The following is a 20,085-nucleotide window of genomic DNA, read 5'->3' as shown; positions in this document are numbered from 1 at the left end:
TTCAACCTCCCTAACATCAACATCTTTTGGCAGATATGAAATTCTTGCTGCAAATGCTATTCCTAAAGGATTTATGGATGGGAAGCAGGCTTGCATACTGATGGTGAGGAAAGCACTTTTGATCCTATTGATAATCAGGTCTATACTTCTTATATAAAAGCTCTTGAGAGTGAACAGAAATGAAAGGTATTTTTTAATACCCTAAACCTCAGCACTGGAGTTAACAAATATCCCTGTTTTCCTCCAGATCAAAGCATTAGAACTTGACCCCAACTTGTACAGAATTGGACAGAGTAAAATTTTCTTCAGAACTGGCGTTCTGGCCCACCTGGAAGAAGAGAGAGACCTGAAGATCACAGATGTCATTATCGCCTTCCAGGCTCAGTGCCGAGGCTACCTAGCAAGAAAGTAAGAATATGTGCTAACGAAAAGAATGTCTTCTGCAGCAGAGTATCTACAGTAGCCTTTAGTTCTCTGTGTAACAAACTGAAGATATCAAGACATTTTATTATTATCTATTATTTGTATTGCATTACAACTCAACTTGTGTCCAGTGAAGGACTCGCTTCCTGCCCAGAAGAGGCTTATTAGTATAAATACAGAGAAGCAATTACATTGTGAGGCTACTTACACCCTCTGTACAGTAAGATCTCCGAGGCAGTGATCCATCATTTAAACATGTGTTTGTACAAGCGACAGAAGGAGCACCCTAGCCTATGACTGGAGTCTTACACACTATTACAAGTAGCAGCACCACTGGCATTTGTAAAACATAAATTAAGTTCTTACGCAACTTGGGCATGAAGCACTGATCACCTAGCATGATCTCAGTTAATGTACATCACAAAACTATTTACAATAATGCCCGTTTTCTGCACACTACCAAGGCTTTCAAATCACTGAGCAAAGAAATTTAAAGATAATAGATTTCAAGAATTATGATCAATGCAAGTTCTGAGTGCCCATGCACTCTGCAAAGATGTTCGCATCCAGAACCAGATGTACACTTTGTGCTTTATGCCTACCTATGGAGTGCAAACAGCCAAAACCCAGAAGACTAAAAATACCAGAAAGCTAAACAGAGTTATCACCTTTCCTCAAGAAAGCACAGGCACTGTTTAAGTGACGAAAGAATTTGTGCCAGACTTCTCAAGCCATGTGGCTAATCAGCAGACTTTCATGCCAGTTTCTTTGTTTAATGCGTGTATCTTGCAGACACCTTTTATGCTCAGACTGAACCAATTTGCTTTATGTTTTTAATCACAGAGCCTTTGCCAAGAGACAGCAACAGCTGACTGCAATGAAGGTTATCCAAAGAAATTGTGCTGCTTACCTGAAGCTGAGGAACTGGCAATGGTGGAGACTGTTCACTAAAGTGAGTGACTGCTACCAGTGAATCTCTCCTCAGCTTTCCAAATGAAATTAAATGCACAAGATACCAAGGTATATCATGTGAGGCACACTCCTTGTTCCAAAGTCCATTGCAGCTGATGGCAAAAGCCTCATTAGCTTCACAAAATTTGGGGCTAGAGACACTCTGAATAGTTGTATAAAGCCATTAACATTAAAGTTAGTTCTAGCTTGAGAAGAAAAAAAACTAGTTAAGCAGAGATTTGTAAGAGATTTTGCACGTATGGGTTTTTTTTTAATTACTAAAAATGAAATCGTTTCACAGGGGTCGATAATGAGAAGACAGAGTAAAACTGAATTTTATGAACATGCAGAGTTATGTATCTAGGGGGGACTCAGTAGCTCAGGAGTTCCCTAACTGGGACACTAAACATCACCCTGCTAGGCACTCAAGCAAATCAAGTCCATTTTCCTATTGAAGAGGCCTGGGTTTTTTTTCAAGAATGGCCTTCAGTTTGGATTCAGAAAACTGTTCATACTTGCACTGATAGCAACCTCCTCTGCAAACAGAAATAGGCAGTAACACACACCTGCATGTGCACGTTGCCTTTCTATGCAGAAGATGTAGCTTTTGTACATTATCAATGGACAAAAAGAGGCTTGGAGCCATTAAAAAAGTGATGCTATTGGAGGCAGAGGTGCTCACAAGGCTCCAAGAATTAGCACAGAGATGGAAACGAGCAACACTGCTGAGGCTTGCTGGTTTAAAGATGGTTACATCAAGTTTGGCTGGACAGTATTTGTCCACTACCTGAGCTACAACAGACAGTGCTACCATTAGTGCCAGTCAGCCTGGCACCTTTAAGTACCATGCTTAGTAGCATAAATACTGATAGAAAACATTCTTAGAAAAAAACCTTTATTTTCAGGTGAAACCACTGCTGCAAGTCACCCGCCAAGAGGAAGAAATGCAGGCCAAGGATGAAGAACTACAAAAAACTAAGGAAAGACAACAAAAAGCAGAGAGTGAATTGAAGGAGCTGGAACTGAAACACACACAGGTGACTTACAGCACTGAGCCTCTGGAAAACTCTAGCTGTTCTTTCACCATTTCTAGAAGCTATTACAATAAAGGTGTCTTTTTTCTTTGTACTCACGATTGTATTCACAGCGATGGTCCAGAACAAAAGTTCAGTGCAGACAAACTCCCAGTTACTTCAGTAAAGGCCTACCGTCCACACAAGAACCTGTGGTAGAGCTGCCTGCCTGTACACTAGGACTATCTAATAAAAAGACACTGTAGGGCAATTTGCAATCCAAGTCTTAACTTCCTACCCATTTTATTTGCGTAGCTTTGTGAAGAGAAGAACCTCCTTCAGGAACAGCTTCAGGCAGAAACTGAACTGTATGCTGAAGCTGAAGAGATGAGAGTCCGTTTAGCTGCTAAGAAACAAGAGCTGGAAGAGATTCTGCATGAGATGGAAGCCAGAATTGAGGAAGAGGAGGAGCGCAGCCAGCAGTTGCAAGCAGAAAAGAAAAAGATGCAACAACAAATGCTGGTAAGGAGGCATAAGTGACAAATACAGACAATAACTTGTATCTCACAGAGAAAAAGAGACTGGCAAACCTCACATCTTATGAAAGTGCTTGCTGTGCAGCCCTCTGTAGAATGTATGTCTGTGCCACTGACGTAAGAACAATTAATTGATGCTCTTTCCTCCAGTGTTCTCTTCTTCCCCATCTCAATTTTAAATAATCTTTCTAAAAAATTATTTTAACAAATCTTTCCTTCTAAATCACCAAGCATTACAGATTGTCTAGCTCTTAATAAAAACAACAAAGTCTACATCATACCCCATATACAGTGACAAACATTAAGCATTTCCTATAATCTAAGTGGTATTTTATTTCCAGAATTCACATTTTGTGGGTTTCTTTTTCCCCTCAAAGGACCTTGAGGAACAGCTGGAAGAAGAAGAAGCTGCAAGGCAGAAACTGCAACTTGAAAAAGTAACAGCAGATGGCAAGATAAAGAAAATGGAAGATGATATTCTCATAATGGAAGATCAGAATAACAAGCTAACCAAGGTAAGGGTTGTGAGTCCATTTTCTTACTTTGTCAAAACAGTGCAAGAGGAGAGAAAACCTTCTCTTCCACTAGAACAACAGGAATACTCTTGACTATGTAATCTCATGGGTGTGCAGATTCACCAGATCATCAGTCCAGCCTCTATTGAACAAGCTTCTGATAATATTTCCAAGCTCATTTAAACAATTCAAAATTGTGTAAAACTATTGTTTTTGAGATCTCGTGGTAACTATGTCTTCAAGCAAAATACCCACAGCAATCAAGCACCATCAGTGGAAGACATGTCTTCTTGGCCCCAAGCAGAGTAAATAACTCTTTTGGTTTTCAACTAATTTCAACCAAACTTCACAGTGGAAACTGGAAGTAAGCATGTATTCCAGTACTTTTTGAAAGGGGATGCTCTTCTGAAATGGGCCCTGTACTTCCCAGCCATTAGAGTACAAGATTTTAATAGCAGCACCACTCCTCAGCTCCTCTGTAATTGACAAATCAAAATGTACCACTACAATCTCAAGAAATACAGCATAAAAAGACAGTACCTTGGACATTTTTAGTTGGCAAAGAGTTGCTTCATGATCACCAATGACAGACACTTTTGTTAACAGAAGTTTTTTTTTTTTTTTCTTAAGGAAAGAAAACTCCTTGAGGAAAGAATAAGCGATCTAACAACAAATCTTGCTGAAGAAGAAGAAAAAGCCAAAAATCTTACAAAGCTGAAAAACAAACATGAATCGATGATTTCAGAACTTGAAGGTAAAATCAACAAAAGTGGTTTATATCAGTTTTTCTGCCTTGGCACAAAACAGAAAACCATAAACAGAATCTGGTGAGAACCTCTAAAAAATATGTGGGATGTTTTCCAAATTTCTTATGCTAAAGCCATTTTGTGCGTGAGAATCACCAAAACCCGAGGGTGCATAAATCACAGATACCTATGTTTTTTTACATGCAGAAGAGTAGAGGAGAGAAAACAGAAAAAAAATTAATGCTGCTTCTGGAGAAAGATAAATGATTCTTTGGGGTGGCTAGAAAAAAGTGATGACAGTAAGGTATTGCATGTTGCTTCAGAAACACAGTGACTCATAGTTAAACGTATGGCCTCACTGGAGGCCAAAACATTTTTTTGCCGAAGTTCAAGATCAGATTAAGGACTCCTTGCACTATTGCACTCCCATAACCAAAATCCTTACTTTTTCAGTGCGACTGAAGAAAGAAGAGAAGAGCAGACAAGAACTGGAGAAAGTTAAGAGGAAGTTGGAAGGGGAGTCAAGTGATCTACATGAGCAAATTGCAGAGCTCCAGGCACAAATTGCTGAGCTGAAAGCACAACTAGCCAAGAAGGAGGAAGAGCTGCAGGCTGCTCTAGCCAGGTATTCACTCCTGAACCTGCATACAGGTGGAAAACCCAGGCTGGAACAGGTGTCTCTCCCCTTCCCAGACATTGAGATGCTGCAGCCATGAATCTCATGTGTCAGTTATATATCCACCCTGCATGCCTTCCCCATTTTCCAAATTTCCTTTTGCAAAAAATAATTATACTATTGTTTGCCCACAAACACATATCTTACCTCCAGATAGCAATGAAAATTCCTCTTCCCAATCACATTGGCAGTGCTGTCAAGTAAAGAATGAAAATGTAACAACATACTTCATAGGCAAAAGGCAGAAATTACTTAAGAATCTGACCCTGATCCATTCCAGAGTTTCAGTGGATTTTCTGTATAAATTTAAGAGGGCCAACACTCAATCAAAACTTTTGCTGAATCAGCTGATCAGCACCTCCAGGCATTGTGTCCTGATACGTTACAGCTGCCAGATCTTTTTTGCATCAGCCCCCCCTCTTTCTTTGGTACTTTCTTGCACAGCACCTATAAAACTTTAATCTCTGTATATCAATTTCCTCAAAGTGAATTTTTTTTTTTTAATACATAAAATGAAATACTCTCTTTCCAGGCTTGAAGATGAAACTAGTCAGAAGAACAATGCCCTCAAGAAGATCCGTGAATTGGAATCTCACATCTCTGATCTCCAGGAAGACTTAGAGTCCGAAAGAGCTGCAAGAAACAAAGCAGAAAAACAGAAGAGAGACCTAGGTGAAGAGCTGGAGGCTCTTAAGACAGAGCTTGAGGATACTTTGGATACCACAGCCACCCAGCAAGAACTCAGGTATGGAGATGTAGCACATGGGCCAAAAATAAACGTCACCAATCTCAGTACAATACTGTGTGTTAACTGTGCAGTAGTGCTATTTTCCCAGTGACCAGAACACTTATATCTGCTGCTGCTCCATTTATGTGTGTTACCTTCCAGAGCAAAGCGTGAACAGGAGGTCACAGTGCTGAAGAGAGCTCTGGAGGAGGAGACTCGAACTCACGAAGCCCAGGTCCAGGAGATGAGGCAAAAGCACACTCAAGCTGTGGAAGAGCTAACAGAGCAGCTGGAACAATTTAAACGGGTAAACAAAAATCCACCTTACTGAAAACTATCCACTAGATAACATGGCTTCCTTTTATAGATCATCTTTCTTCACTTCATGCTTGTAGGCTAAAGCAAACTTGGATAAGACCAAACAGACACTGGAGAAAGACAACGCTGATCTGGCTAATGAAGTCAGGAGCCTGAATCAGGCCAAGCAAGATGTGGAGCACAAAAAGAAGAAGCTGGAAGTACAGCTGCAAGAGTTACAGTCCAAATACACTGATGGAGAGCGTGTTCGGACAGAACTCAATGAAAAAGTTCATAAGTTACAGGTAGGAAGGAGTTTGACCTTTTGCTGTGACACCTTGAGCTTGAGAAGACCAGTTTATACTGTTCCGTGAGGGTATAACTGGAGGAATCCTGGCCCTGTCCACTTCAGCCAAAATGCTCATTTTTTTTATCATCTGTAGGGTTCCTACCTTGAACTCCTACCCCAATTATCACACATTTAAACAATTACAATCACTCTGTCTCATGGAAGTGAGAGCTTTTAGTCTCACCATCGCTCTGTACACATTGCAGTCTGTAATGCCACCACTGGTTCAGTGACTGTGCTGCATATTTTACAGTTTCTTTCTGTTCATTCATTTTTGGGTGGTGGGGAACATTGATAGGAATGTGGCTTCTGGAAATGGATTAGGCAGCTATTAAACACATATGTTGTGCTCAGAAAAAATGGCAACGAAAGGAGAATGCTCACTTATCTATGATTTAGTGTCTAGTAAGAAATAACTAAAGATAATTTTAAATGGTGCTTTAGCAGATGTTCTGTGTCCAGCGATACTAATCAAGCTTATTGTTACAACTTTGTTCAAAGCAGCAATAAGCTTTTCTTTATTATTTTAAGTTAAACCACGACAGTGGATAAATAAGAAAATATAATCAAAATGCATCAACTTCTGTCAAACTTGGGAAGAGGAAGGAAAATCCACAAAAATCCCCATTCCCCTTTGCAATTCATTGAAAGGAACATACTAGTATTGCCTTATGAATATGACTAGGTTTTGATATATAGTAATAAAATACTAAGGTAAACTAGACAAAAATGGCATTAGACCTTGGGGGTCTTAATACACAGGTCACAGAGATGACACATGCAGAAACTGCAGAGTTTGTGTGTAGGATTTAGTTCCACAGGACCTAAATCCCACATATTGTCCAGCAAAATTATGTCAAAATTGTGAATTCCATTTAAGATAGAAACACTGTTGGTGCTTGAGGTGACCCAGAAGCATAGGAGCAGATTCAGATCCTGTTCAAATTTAAGATTTCAATCTAGAGCAAACAAAAGTTTGTAGTAAGATTCTGAAGTTGTGCAAAATAACTGAGTTTACTCACTGCGGTGTCTCATAGGTTGAGGTTGAAAATGTTACTGGTTTGCTCAATGAAGCAGAAAGCAAGACAATCAAATTGACCAAAGACGTTGCAACCTTAGGATCTCAGCTACAAGATACACAGGTAAACTTCCATCCAGGAACAGCTCATCTACAATATTTATAAAATGCACTATAAAAAGACCTAAACTAATGACTGTATTGCTGATTGATGTGGTGACTGTAGGAGCTGCTTCAGGAAGAAACGCGGCAGAAGCTAAATGTGTCTACCAAGCTTCGTCAGTTGGAGGATGAGAAGAACAGCTTGCAAGAGCAGTTGGATGAAGAATTAGAAGCAAAACAAAATCTGGAGAGACATATTTCAACACTGACGATACAGGTATCAGTGCCATAGCTAAATCACTAGCCCATCACTGAGAGTTTGTCAGTAATTCCAGAGGTTTCAGATCTGTAGAACTATCCTGGCACAGCACATGGACCTTCAGGGAACAAGTGCTGTTAGCCCAGATGGCATCAGTGAAGCTCCACAATGGAGCCAGAAGTCTCCCTCTTCTTTAAAGTGTGATGTCTAGGACAGGTACAAATGCAAGGTAGCTCCCAAGATAGTCTTGCATACTAGGCTTGTCTGCCTCATTTTATGAGGCCTGGGTGATGGGTAACTGGTCATTAGCTTCACATGGGTGAAATTAGATAAGATTTCTGGGTCTTGATTGTCTCCTGGCCACCTTCTCTGCCAAGCTTTGTTGTCACTGCTATAAAGATTTGTCCTATGAATTCAAATTTCAGCTCTCTGACTCTAAGAAGAAGCTACAGGAATATTCCAGCACAATAGAAACCATGGAAGAAGGCAAAAAGAGACTCCAGAAGGAAATTGAAAGTCTCACACAACAGTTTGAGGAAAAGGCTGCTTCTTACGACAAACTGGAAAAAACCAAGAACAGACTCCAGCAGGAGCTGGATGACCTGGTGGTGGACTTAGACAACCAGCGTCAGCTGGTCTCCAACCTGGAGAAGAAACAGAAGAAATTTGATCAGGTATGGATTTAAGATTCTCCCTTGCTATGTTATAACCTAACTTTTCTGGAACTCACAGAGACTCCACTGGTTTAGTGAAAGATAAAGCAGGGACAAAAAATAAACTAAAATTTAATTACACATGCACTGGTTAATTTTGTATTTATATAACTTTATCAAAAGGCAGAGATTTTTCTTGTCAACTGACAAGACAGTTGCAATAGAAAAACCCTATTACTAATTCTTCCTGTATTAACACTGCCTTTTTACAGATGCTAGCTGAAGAGAAAAGCATCTCTTCAAAATATGCAGATGAAAGGGACAGAGCAGAAGCTGAAGCTAGAGAAAAAGAAACAAAGGCTTTGTCATTGGCCCGAGCCCTTGAAGAGGCTTTGGAAGCCAAAGAAGAACTGGAGAGAATGAACAAAATGTTGAAAGCTGAAATGGAAGATCTTGTTAGCTCCAAAGACGATGTTGGCAAGAATGTAAGTTTTGGGCTTAGAACAATTTCCACAACAATAACTTAAGATAGCAGCTAACAAACAGATCATTGTTTTCAGTGTGGGAAATTCTCTGTAGCACACAAATCCATTCAGCAAGATCAGGTATTTCACACAGAATTCAAAGGTTGTTCCATTTGTGCCTCAACTTTCCAAAGACTTGGCAAAGTAACTGTAAGCCATCTTTATTTTTAACAACTTCAAGCATGAAGGAGATTCTTATTGATTTCTAAGACTGAAAAACCATTAAAGAAATTCTAAATAATTTACTAGTTTATTAAGCAGCTTTGAAGTTGTAAACTCTGGAAATCTGATTTTATTAGTTACATTTGACGTTGCCACCAACCTAACATTTACTTGTATAGCTGCAGCAAATTTACACTGATGCCAACCACTTCTTTTATTACAGTGATATGATAATATTACTTCTAATACTAAATAAATTCAATTTTGATACTTGACTAGATTAAAAATGAAAGTTGGGATAAAGACAATCTCAGGTTATTTTAAGACAGATTTGCAAGTGTACGAAAATTGCTAATTTACCATTTTCAGTGCAAATTAGTTCATTCATTGTCCACAGCTGGTATTTTCAAATGTGGCCTATACTGCAGGTAGACTGTGTTTAACTAGAATTATTTTTATTTCTTATAACAAGACTATTAAATTCTCATTGCTTGAAAGGTCCACGAATTGGAGAAATCTAAACGGACCCTTGAACAGCAAGTAGAAGAGATGAAGACACAATTAGAAGAGCTAGAGGATGAGCTACAGGCTGCTGAAGATGCCAAACTCAGGTTGGAGGTTAATATGCAGGCCCTAAAAGGCCAGTTTGAAAGAGATTTACAAGCCAGAGATGAACAGAATGAAGAGAAGAGAAGACAACTCCTTAAACAGGTACCATTCTCTATTATTGCCTTTGTAGATACCTAACCAAGCCATCTGAATGCCCCCAGCCTCATGATGCTATTAAAAGCGCCTTACTATAATGAGAAGAAAATATTATATTGCCTTGTGCTTGGCAAACTTAAAAAAAAGTAGTAGATAATTGTACTGAAAAAGGCACAAAACTGCATAACAGGTTTTTTCCTGTTTCAGTAGCAGGTGCACAACTGCCAACAGACGTAGCAATTTAACACTACAACCAATATAGTATAAAATTTTAATTGTTATTTCTGACACAGAAGAACCTTCCCTATATTCTCAGTACAAGTGAAAAAAGACAGCTTCTAATGTATCTGCCTTCCCAAGGTACACTAAGTGCATACAAAAGCATTGGAAATGAAAACAGACAAGACACAGCCTATTTGTATACAAGTGTTGTGACAGAAAGGACAACTGCTGTAATATACATTTTTCCATCAATACAGAACCCAAATTGCTGACTCCTTTCAAGAATCTTTAATTTTTGGACAAAATGGAAATCTATTTTAACTGCCAGGAAAATCACAATTAATAGAGATATGGGGGGCTCTATACCTTATTCAGACACACACAGAGTGTTTAAGAGTGCTCAAGGACTTTCCTAAACTTAAGTTGTTTTCTTTAATGATCAGCTCCATGAATATGAAACGGAACTGGAAGATGAGCGGAAGCAACGTGCCCTGGCAGCTGCAGCCAAAAAGAAGCTAGAGATTGATGTTAAAGACCTAGAAAGCCAAGCTGATTCTGCTAATAAAGCTCGGGAAGAAGCCATCAAACAACTTCGCAAATTACAGGTGTGTAATCCCACAAATATAGTTTTTCCCACTGCTGTCTTTTTTACAGCCACCATATGAAAGTTAGGTGACATCTGTGAACTTGATACCCATTACAGATGATTGGTTAGAGGCGGAGTTTTAACTAGACTCCCAGATTCAAGTATCTGTACTGTAATGCTCAGTTTGAATGACAATGGAAAACTTCACATGGCAAATTATGAAAACCTTAAATTTCATCATTATAGAGAGCTTCCAAAACTCCCTGGCCAACACTCATCTGCTATTGGCTTTACCCACATGAAGGAAAACACAGATTCCCACATAAAGGGCTACAGGATAAAATCTATTACAGGGCTTCAATCCTGGTTTGAACACTTGCCTCAAAAGCATAAAAGACTGTTCTGAAGTAATTTTGTCTCTGAATTAGCATTTTCCTGTTTATACTGTAAGTCTCCATATCAACTGTTCTGCCATATGCTGACAGCTAAATAACAAAAAGGGATGTATCGGAAAGATTAAGACTGCAATATTCAGAGGAAATATGGATAAAAGGCATTACAAAAGCTGCAGTTTGCAAGTGGAAGCATCACTCTTCTTAGAATAGCATTTCAGAACTTTCCAACATGTGCTAGCTGATCTCTCCAGAAAATGTAATTTAAGCAGGCATTATGATTATGTAAATGTGTATGTGTTCTTTTCTGTTCAAATTTCTTTCTACTGAAATTGTAATAAAGCCAGACAAAAATACATCTGTTATTCTTTTCAATAAGGCTCAGATGAAGGACTACCAACGAGAGCTGGATGATGCACGGGCTGCCAGAGAAGAAATATTTGCTACAGCCAGAGAAAATGAGAAGAAAGCAAAGGGCCTGGAAGCAGAACTCATCCAGCTTCAAGAGGTAAAGTGGGAAACTTAGAGCAGACTACACATGACCTTCAGTAGCAAAACAGAACTGCAACAAAATAATATAATAGCTATCAGGGATGGAAAGCTATAAGCAGCAGTTGTAACAAGTTCCAGGTGCTCCATGCACTCCACTAAAGTTGTTGGATCTACATCTGAGCATAGCCAGATTAAGCTGAAAAAACAATCACCTTGGAGGAAGGCACAGTTCACCAGTCTTAAAGGGAAATGAACTGTATAATCCAACATAAGTTGTTTTCAATAGCTATAAATTCTTGAAGTCTTGTTAGTTCTTTTATTCCTACATGCATGAAATGGCAATCTTGTGACTAAAACCAATAAAATAGAAACCAGCTGACAGGCTGGATAAATCCTATGGAAGTACAACGAAATACAGTTTATGATATGACAAGAATTCATTCTGTTAACAAGACAACACATCTTACACCAGTTTTAGAAAGTTTACTGTCCTGTGTATCATGCTATAACTATTTGTCTGAACATTTACTTCCTCATTTCTTTACTGTGCTGCCTTTTCCTGTTCTCCTAGGATCTGGCTGCTGCAGAGAGAGCTCGCAAACAAGCAGATCTGGAGAAAGAAGAAATGGCAGAAGAACTTGCAAGCGCTACTTCTGGAAGGTAGGAATAGACTGGATTACTCACAAGGCTGTAAACATGCTGCTGAACATTGCATGGCTGCCAAGAGAAGTTATGTTCTTCTCCCAACAGCCATCTGGTCTTAACACGCACACACGACTGGTTTCATTGAAACACCTAGTTCTCTTTTCTTTATGAATTATTGGCAGTTCATAATAGTTTCAGACACATTCAACTCGTCAAAGCCATAACTACACACTTATTAAATTTAAACTTACAGGACAAGCCTTCAGGATGAGAAACGGCGCCTGGAGGCAAGAATTGCGCAACTGGAGGAAGAGCTTGAAGAGGAGCAAAGCAATATAGAGGCAATGGGCGATCGCATGAGGAAAGCAGTACAGCAGGTAAAGCTCATTTCGGCACGACACCTTCTGTTTGTATTCCAGCAAAAGCTATTTGTGGTTCTGAATAATTATTTGGAGAATTACCACCCCAAATTGCTACCTGTCATTTCTCTGAAAGCATGCACCATTTTTGACAACATCCATTCTCACCCTTGCAGGCAGAGCAGCTGAACAATGAGCTGGCAACAGAGCGCTCAACTGCACAGAAGAACGAAAATGCTCGGCAGCAACTGGAGAGGCAGAACAAAGAGCTGAAGAGTAAGCTGCAAGAGATGGAGGGAGCTGTGAAGTCCAAATTCAAAACTACAATTGCTGCTCTGGAGGCCAAAATTGCTTCTCTTGAAGAGCAATTGGAACAGGAAGCCAGGTACTGGTCTCCCAGAGGGCAGAGCTGTCCATTTATTGTTCCAGTTAATGAGACAGAAAGTAAACAAAGGCATACAGGATTTGTGTCATCAGGCTCTCAGTGCCATTAAGGCTTGGTAAAGTCTCTCCCTCACTTAACATTTCTTAGACATATTGCCAGTAACTGGAGTTGTTACAGGTTCTGATTAAGAACTATTTTATTGCTGAAAAGTTCTACTGGTATCAAAGGCAAGGATCTGCTCCCCTACATTTTACAGTAACTGCCCTATGACCCTATCAGGTTAATCACCATGACACATTGTGCCATTTGTAAGACTATTTCTTCAGAAAATCACCTTGTGTTTTAGAACAGATCTCCTGGAGCACCTCTAGCATACAGCAAAGACACATACTTGTTTTGATCAGAAGAACATGATCTTTAAGTTTTGCTTAGAATTCATCTGTTAAATTCAGTAAGGCCTTTAACATATGGGTCCTTAGTGTCAGTTTCATGAGCAACATGCCCGAGGCAGGTGAAGACTACAGACCTTCCACATCACCAAATGTTGCACTGTCACTTGCAGAGAGAAGCAGGCTGCAGCCAAGACTTTGCGTCAGAAGGACAAGAAGCTGAAGGATGCATTGCTGCAGGTGGAGGATGAGAGAAAGCAAGCAGAGCAGTACAAAGATCAGGTATCAGACTGTCATGAGGGTCCTAGTCTGGGGCACAGGGATTTTCAGATTTTACCCTAAGAAAGAAAGATTTCATGTTCTGCCTCAAAGAAATATCCCTCCAGAAAACAGACTGTCTGCTTGGATTCTATGCTGGGAGAGCTATACAGCCCTTTGCTAAAAGACAGGACAATATAATTATTCTTTCATGCTGAGTCAAGTGCCAAAGCACTAGTCCTTGTCAGTCAGCCAGCTACAACAGTCTGACTGCACAGTGATACATAGGACTGTGCACAACATCCTTATTGCTATATGAATGGAGATGATGAACACATTCTGTTTTAAAATTTTAGCTTTACCTAATGCACACCAACCTCCAAGCCAGAAAAGCAGAGGTAGGACCATGCAGCAAAAGAAGCAACAAGGTAGTGTCGGAATACAGTATCTATCAGAAAAACGAACTCCCACAAAGCAAAGTTATTTTTATATTTTTTTAGATTTTAAGCTTCTAACTTTGATTCAGGCCATGTTTCAGTAAAACGCTCAAGAGAAGTATGAAATTAAAATGAGGAATGTAAAGCTGTTTTGAATTAAAGCATTACTCTAAAATTTCCCTTTAGGCCGAGAAGGGCAACACACGACTCAAGCAACTGAAAAGGCAGCTGGAGGAGGCTGAGGAAGAGTCTCAGCGTATCAATGCAAACCGCAGGAAGCTGCAGAGAGAGCTGGATGAAGCTACTGAAAGTAACGAAGCCCTGGGCCGTGAGGTTGCAGCACTGAAGAGCAAGCTCAGGTAGAACGCCCTTGTTTGTTCCCACTCATTGACAGCCTTGAAATTTAGAACTCAACTACAGAAGCAAAAAAAAAAATCTGTTCAAGTGAAGAACAGACACTGATAATGCTGAAAAGTTACTCACTCCTTGTATGAGGCTTGGCAGGTACAACAAAAGGCCAAGGTCAGAAGGTGAAGTGCATTTCATAGACTACAGCAGTCTCAGGATTTCAGCTGTGAGATGAACAACTGTGATAACATGGCACAGGCCTTACACTTTCTAATCAAAACTCCTGTTGGCTTAAATAGGAACAGAATTAGGCTTGGTTGCTTTTGAAAACACCCCTTATATAATGACTGTATCTCTTTGTACAGAAGCAGTCACAAAATGCTTGTTCTTTTCACACTTTCACACATGCACAACTCGCACACAATGACCGTAAACAGTCTCAAGCAACATCACAGGTGGCAAAAGGCAAAGCACATTATATGACTCTATTCCAAAAGTCTCTTTGGACTTCAGCACAAAGGGATTCAGTGTCATCAGACCAAGGAAAAGATCAAAATGTCCCTTTGCATTTTCCTGTTAAAACTGACTGGGAAAAAAGATAAATCTGTGATCAGTCAGCTACATACCCGAGTTCTCCTGCACTCACTGGGTTTGAAAACACCAACTTGCTGAAGTAAAGAGGCTGACTTGAATTATAAGGAAATTGCTCTATCTACATCATCACACCACAAAAATTTGCTTTCTACCTAAAACCAGCAGTATTTCAGATGAAAGCAAAGCATGTGCCTAGTTGTGTTCTTGAAGCAGTTTGCCAGTGTGTTTACTAGTAACATGCATGAACCTTCAGATGTGGATTTACTTCAAAGTGAAGAGTTAGGGATGCGGTAGCCTTTTCCATTAGCACCATCTTCATTGGGGCATGCTCCTGGCTGCTTTACAAAGGAGTGGCTGTGTCCAGCCCTTTTTACATAGAATAGCATAAGACTCATTTTTGTTTTATCTAATTGTAATGTAATTGGATGTAATGTACTTTGTTTAATTACTTAAAAGTAATCTACCTACCTCTGATCATGACCATGTGCTTAGTATAACTGCCCGGGACTCTTTCTCTCTGTTTCAGAGGGACACAGGAACCTTCGCATGACTAAGCAGGTACCATGCCTTCAACTTTGCAGCTAGCTTGTGTTGCACAAATTTCCATTTTCTTCAGCCCAAGTAAAAATTATGTGAGGTTTCTGCAAACTGTGAAGGCTTGGATATCTTGACATTAATCTATTTTATCAAAAGAGACAAATATTACAATAATCTAGCTACCATTAGCTGTTCATCAGTGATACATCTTTCTTACAAGTAGGTTATGTACTGATGTAGACTTACCAATGTTGCATTCTCACAAGTTCTACCAACAGAGTACCTAATAAAGTACTGACTTTTTCTGCATGAAAATTGTCTTTTTTACACCTCATCTTTGTGCACAGCCAAAAGGATTAAACTTTTTCAAATGAAATACACCATTGATTAGAAAAATTGATTAAAAGGACTAATGAATATGAAGCGTCACAGCATGTCATTAGAATTTCACAGTATTTGTTACACATTGTAATGTTGACTCTAAGGTAAGATCCCATCTAACTCACCTGAGATTTGGGAAGATCTTACTTGCATGTGATTTATCACACTTACACCACACAATCACAGGCAAAAGAGAAAGTCTTGCCTTTCATTACATAGCACTCTGGGCCTGTATTGCTTACAAATAGCTATTACTAAGGCTTTTAGAGACATTTTGCAGACATTACGTTGCTTGTCTACTGTTATTAAAATGTAAAGCACAGTCACAGAAATTAATATTGACACTGTTAACTTAGCACAGCATTATACTATACTTACCACAGTCTCTGGAGATAGGAATAATACCTGCTGTTGCAAAAATTAAAGAGCTACTGCCTTGTAATATTTGTACATCTTCTCTTTTACATATGCTGGATTTTGCTGGGAATACACAAATATTTAAAGACGATGTCTTGTCCTTGCATGTGCCTTTCAGTCAGCCTAATATTTCCCATCAGGCTGTTATTCAAGCACTGCTCCAGTAGCACTTGTTCAAAGGTAGATAAAATACAGAGATGCTAAGCAAACACTAATGCTTAAGGCTTTTCTCAACTATACACATTATTCTAAAGGTACTAATACAAATGACCACATGAATATTATCAAACCCATAAACCTGTTTAAGAGGAACAAATATAAACAAAAAGTGTTTATCCAGAGGACCAATACCAGTTTAAAGAAGTATGAAGTTTATGCATACTGCAACAGCTTATGTTAATGAGTAGTGAATATGTGGTAGCGAGTTCACTTCTTTGTAGCCAAAACCGTACTGCACAATTTGGTTAGACTCCCACTGCTACTCCCCACCATTCCCATGTTCTCTTATAGCACTTCAGTGAATTACTGCATCATAAAGAGATTTATCTTACAAATTACTCGTAACTGAGTCCAGACAGCAGGAGTCCAAAGGGGTAGAAAGCTCTTCCTTTAGTGACAAAAATTAATGAATTTACTGACCTAACTAGAACTTTCTTGTTAAACTGTAATAACAAATATCTGCTATCCTAAAATAGTAGACACTGCTGTTAAGACTCTGTCAAGCACATGCCAGGGTAGAAATGACATACCCTTGTGTTCAATACATGCCATTGGCACCAGAACAACTACGGTTAATTAACAGCAGATCTTAAATGAAGCTTTATTATCCAGCTAATTGCTTGCTCACACTGAAGTTTAAAGGCAGAATTGTGGAAAACAGACTACATGTCACATTTCTACCTTGGAAGCACAGATTTGTGCCTCTGAAATAAGTTAGTCCAGCCAATGTTCCACCTGCTTCCCTTGTACGGAAGATTGAACTTCGGGCTTAAATAGCTGCTTCAGGAAGGACAACACCGGCTTAGTCTTCTGCAAGGACAAGACAAGCCTTTAAATATTTATGCATGATTGCTGTACCCAAAAGTGCAGTCAGATGTATTTAACACCAAATTAGTCATTTTGGCACAACATTCAGTGATCATGAATTTATTTTATTGCTTATGTCTGTGGTCTCAAGCCTTTACAAAGGTTTGCTTAACGAGGGGCAAGTGAGAGGCCATGTTACAAAACTTAAACGTTTTGTAGCACAGTAGCAATGGAGGCCAAGAAGAGACAAACCCATCTTCTGTCTCACTTGTTCACACCTCCCCAAAAAATTAACCTTGAGGACCAAAGTGTCCCTGCCTTGGGCTGTGGCTCTGAAACATATGGGGATGGGAGGGAGATGGGAGAGGAAAAGGGGGTAAGATGGGAAAAAGCATTTTATGTAAGCTCTTCTGCAAGACACTTGCACTGTTAAGTGTCAGCACCTGAGTTGCAACACAGTTCCAAAGCAGTGATGGTTTCCTCTCTCCACTGGGAAAGAGACTGGAGCTACTCACAACCTAGGATGCCACACACATCAAAGCAGCTGTGGTACTCCGCAACACAGCCTTTGTAGAGGGGGACTGTGGGCTCAAAAATGCCTGCTGACATCCACAGCACTGCTCCAGTCCCAGGTCTCATGGGCCTTCAGTACCTGGTGGGCTTACCCAGACTGCAGGTCAGAAATTCAGCACAAGCTCGCGCTCTCTCTCCTTGCTCTTCTGAAGGGACAGGAAGGACACTCCCCTGCTGTTGTGGGTACAAGCAGCCCCCTTTCCCATTCCTTCCAAGCACAACCAGTTGCAGTCCTCATAGAGAATAACAGTGAAATGAAGGGAAGAGCGGATGGGGGTGGGGTAGATGAGACTATTTAGAGGAGAATTTTAAGCACAAGAACAGGAATCCTATCACAGATCCAAGCAACTGGGAGTCTCAACCTGTCCACAAATTACTCTTATATGCTACAGAGCAGAAAGTTGTATTAGAGGCCCATAGCTCTTGGCTGTTCTGCATTCAAATACATAAGCCCCACAGGTACTGTTAAAAAACTCTATGCTTATTTGTGAGGACTGCAAATGACCTAACATCTGATTTTTATTTTTTTCCTCTTACTACAGGAGGGGAAATGAGCCAGCATCTTTTGTCCCACCCCGTAGATCTGGAGGCAGAAGAGTAATTGAGAACGCAACAGAAGGAGGTGATGAAGAAATGGATGCAAGAGATGGAGATTTCAATGGAACAAAAGCCAGTGAATAAACACGCTTAAAAAAATTGCACTGCAGCAAGGGGAGGGAGGACGATATTTAGCACTGTATAAGTCTACTCTTAGTGTCAAGGTCACATACACCCACTCCTCTGACAATGATAAAAGCACAACTGCCTTGTCTCCAACGTATAGATTGATGTTAAAAGTACTCCAAAACTTGTTTTACCATGAAGTGTATTTGAAAAGATGGAGTTTTTTTAACACTCAGAGTGTTAAAAGACACTTTGAGAATCTTACAGAAAGTGAGTTCTAGTAGCTCAGATGATTTAAATCCCAGTGAACTATAGTTTACACAGGATTTGAGACTGTTGTGAGGGGTGCGGAGGGGTGGGAGGGAGGGGTGGGAAGGCATTGGTCAGTTATTCTTTTCTTAAACTTTCATTGTCTTGAGTATTCGATTAATATAGGGTTTTTTCCTGGTTACTACACCCTTGATGCACCGTTCACAAGGTGGAAGTGCCTTTTTAATCACTTACTGAAAAATAAAATATCATTTGTTCAAATTAAGTCAACTGTTACAGTTTTATATGCACTGTGGATGTGCTTACACACTAATAAAGGGCTATAAAAACTACTCCAGTATTCTTGTGTACAGGTGTCACTTGGGTGCAATACAGCATGCTTGAAGGGAATGGTGGATGCAGTAGAGCTTCTTTCCAACTCAAATACTTTTTAGAAAAGGTCATCTGTAATCATTAGAACAAAAACCTGATTTTCCCCTAAGCAATTGCTTTTGAAGGAATAAGAAAAAGTATGTACACTGAACTGAACGTAAAATGACATGAAGTACTTGGGACAGGTTTGATTACCTCATGGACACACGGAGCTAAATGAGGTGCCCTAGGATGTATCCAAGGGCTGACAGACATGACACAGGACCTGCAGGAGACTTGCAGCATTCTGGTGCAGCAGCTGAGAAGCAGGCAGGGCCCTAAGTGTCTGTCTTTAGGCAGCTGAACCCACCCTTGAAGTGTAGGGATATTTCCAACTAAAGCAGGCTGAAAACAATTAGAAACAGCAGCCCACACTGAATGCAGTGATCCAAACCAAACTATTCTGCATTAAGGGATCAGTAGAGAGCCATGCACAGCAAAGCCAGGCGTAGAATTACTCTAAATGGAGTACAGAGAGCTTACTCGATGTCTTACATTGCACAGCAAGTGAATCTTAAGCAGTGTGACTGCAGGGAGAGCAAATCATGCAAAAACCATCCACATTGACAGCTAATGCAGTCATCTTCTAAATCTAAGCATTGTTCCAGAAGGCAAAGAGATCATGAACTGGAGATTCAGACCAGGCAACGTTTAGCCAGCAGAATTAGGGCCCAAAGAATTCTCCCTGCTCATGAAAGAGTAAAGGAAGAGTTTAAAAGTAAATTTAGAGCAATTAAGTGACAAGCTGCAGAGGAGGGGGGTTAAGAGCCATCGGATAAGACCTTTTCATTGCTTGTTCGGCCACACAGCCCAGCTCTGTAAACGTGCTCAAGAGCTGGCTGTTAAACACAGAGCTTGTGAGCCTGGATGTGTGGGAACAAGGAGACCAAGGAAGTCAGACTTCATATAGAATGGTCTTAAGCACCAATGCTTGGAGCAGAACCAACAAACTGAACATGGAGCCCTTCTAAAAGAAATTAATCTAGAAAATTCACATGCATAATGGAAGAGGTTGGTCCAGTGTTTAGAGCACTGCCCTATCAC

The 20,085-nt window shown here is 40.0% G+C and overlaps 1 protein-coding gene across 1 annotated transcript in view; it reads left to right on the top strand.

Annotated features, from left to right (window-relative positions):
* MYH11 (myosin, heavy chain 11, smooth muscle) overlaps positions 1–18,961 on the top strand; it is a 63,513-nt gene extending 44,552 nt beyond the window's left edge. Inside the window, exons 18-42 of the mRNA XM_010578503.1 lie at positions 34–103; positions 248–408; positions 1,267–1,375; positions 2,280–2,411; positions 2,703–2,909; positions 3,301–3,438; positions 4,069–4,192; positions 4,638–4,809; positions 5,393–5,605; positions 5,750–5,894; positions 5,983–6,189; positions 7,271–7,375; positions 7,478–7,630; positions 8,038–8,286; positions 8,538–8,750; positions 9,450–9,662; positions 10,322–10,483; positions 11,236–11,364; positions 11,920–12,008; positions 12,247–12,370; positions 12,529–12,737; positions 13,300–13,408; positions 14,008–14,180; positions 18,240–18,698; positions 18,737–18,961. Of these exons, the coding sequence (XP_010576805.1) occupies positions 34–103; positions 248–408; positions 1,267–1,375; positions 2,280–2,411; positions 2,703–2,909; positions 3,301–3,438; positions 4,069–4,192; positions 4,638–4,809; positions 5,393–5,605; positions 5,750–5,894; positions 5,983–6,189; positions 7,271–7,375; positions 7,478–7,630; positions 8,038–8,286; positions 8,538–8,750; positions 9,450–9,662; positions 10,322–10,483; positions 11,236–11,364; positions 11,920–12,008; positions 12,247–12,370; positions 12,529–12,737; positions 13,300–13,408; positions 14,008–14,180; positions 18,240–18,378 (3,745 nt within the window). The 3' untranslated portion in view covers positions 18,379–18,698; positions 18,737–18,961. The remainder of the gene's footprint in view (positions 1–33; positions 104–247; positions 409–1,266; positions 1,376–2,279; positions 2,412–2,702; positions 2,910–3,300; positions 3,439–4,068; positions 4,193–4,637; positions 4,810–5,392; positions 5,606–5,749; positions 5,895–5,982; positions 6,190–7,270; positions 7,376–7,477; positions 7,631–8,037; positions 8,287–8,537; positions 8,751–9,449; positions 9,663–10,321; positions 10,484–11,235; positions 11,365–11,919; positions 12,009–12,246; positions 12,371–12,528; positions 12,738–13,299; positions 13,409–14,007; positions 14,181–18,239; positions 18,699–18,736) is intronic.
* The last annotated feature ends 1,124 nt before the right edge of the window (positions 18,962–20,085 follow it).

The sequence above is a fragment of the Haliaeetus leucocephalus genome, unplaced genomic scaffold (assembly GCF_000737465.1).
Source record: "Haliaeetus leucocephalus isolate CR32 unplaced genomic scaffold, Haliaeetus_leucocephalus-4.0 Scaffold636, whole genome shotgun sequence".
NCBI lineage: Eukaryota > Metazoa > Chordata > Aves > Accipitriformes > Accipitridae > Haliaeetus > Haliaeetus leucocephalus.
The sequence above is the reverse complement of the archived record's forward strand: the minus strand, read 5'-3'. Positions and strand labels throughout refer to the sequence as shown.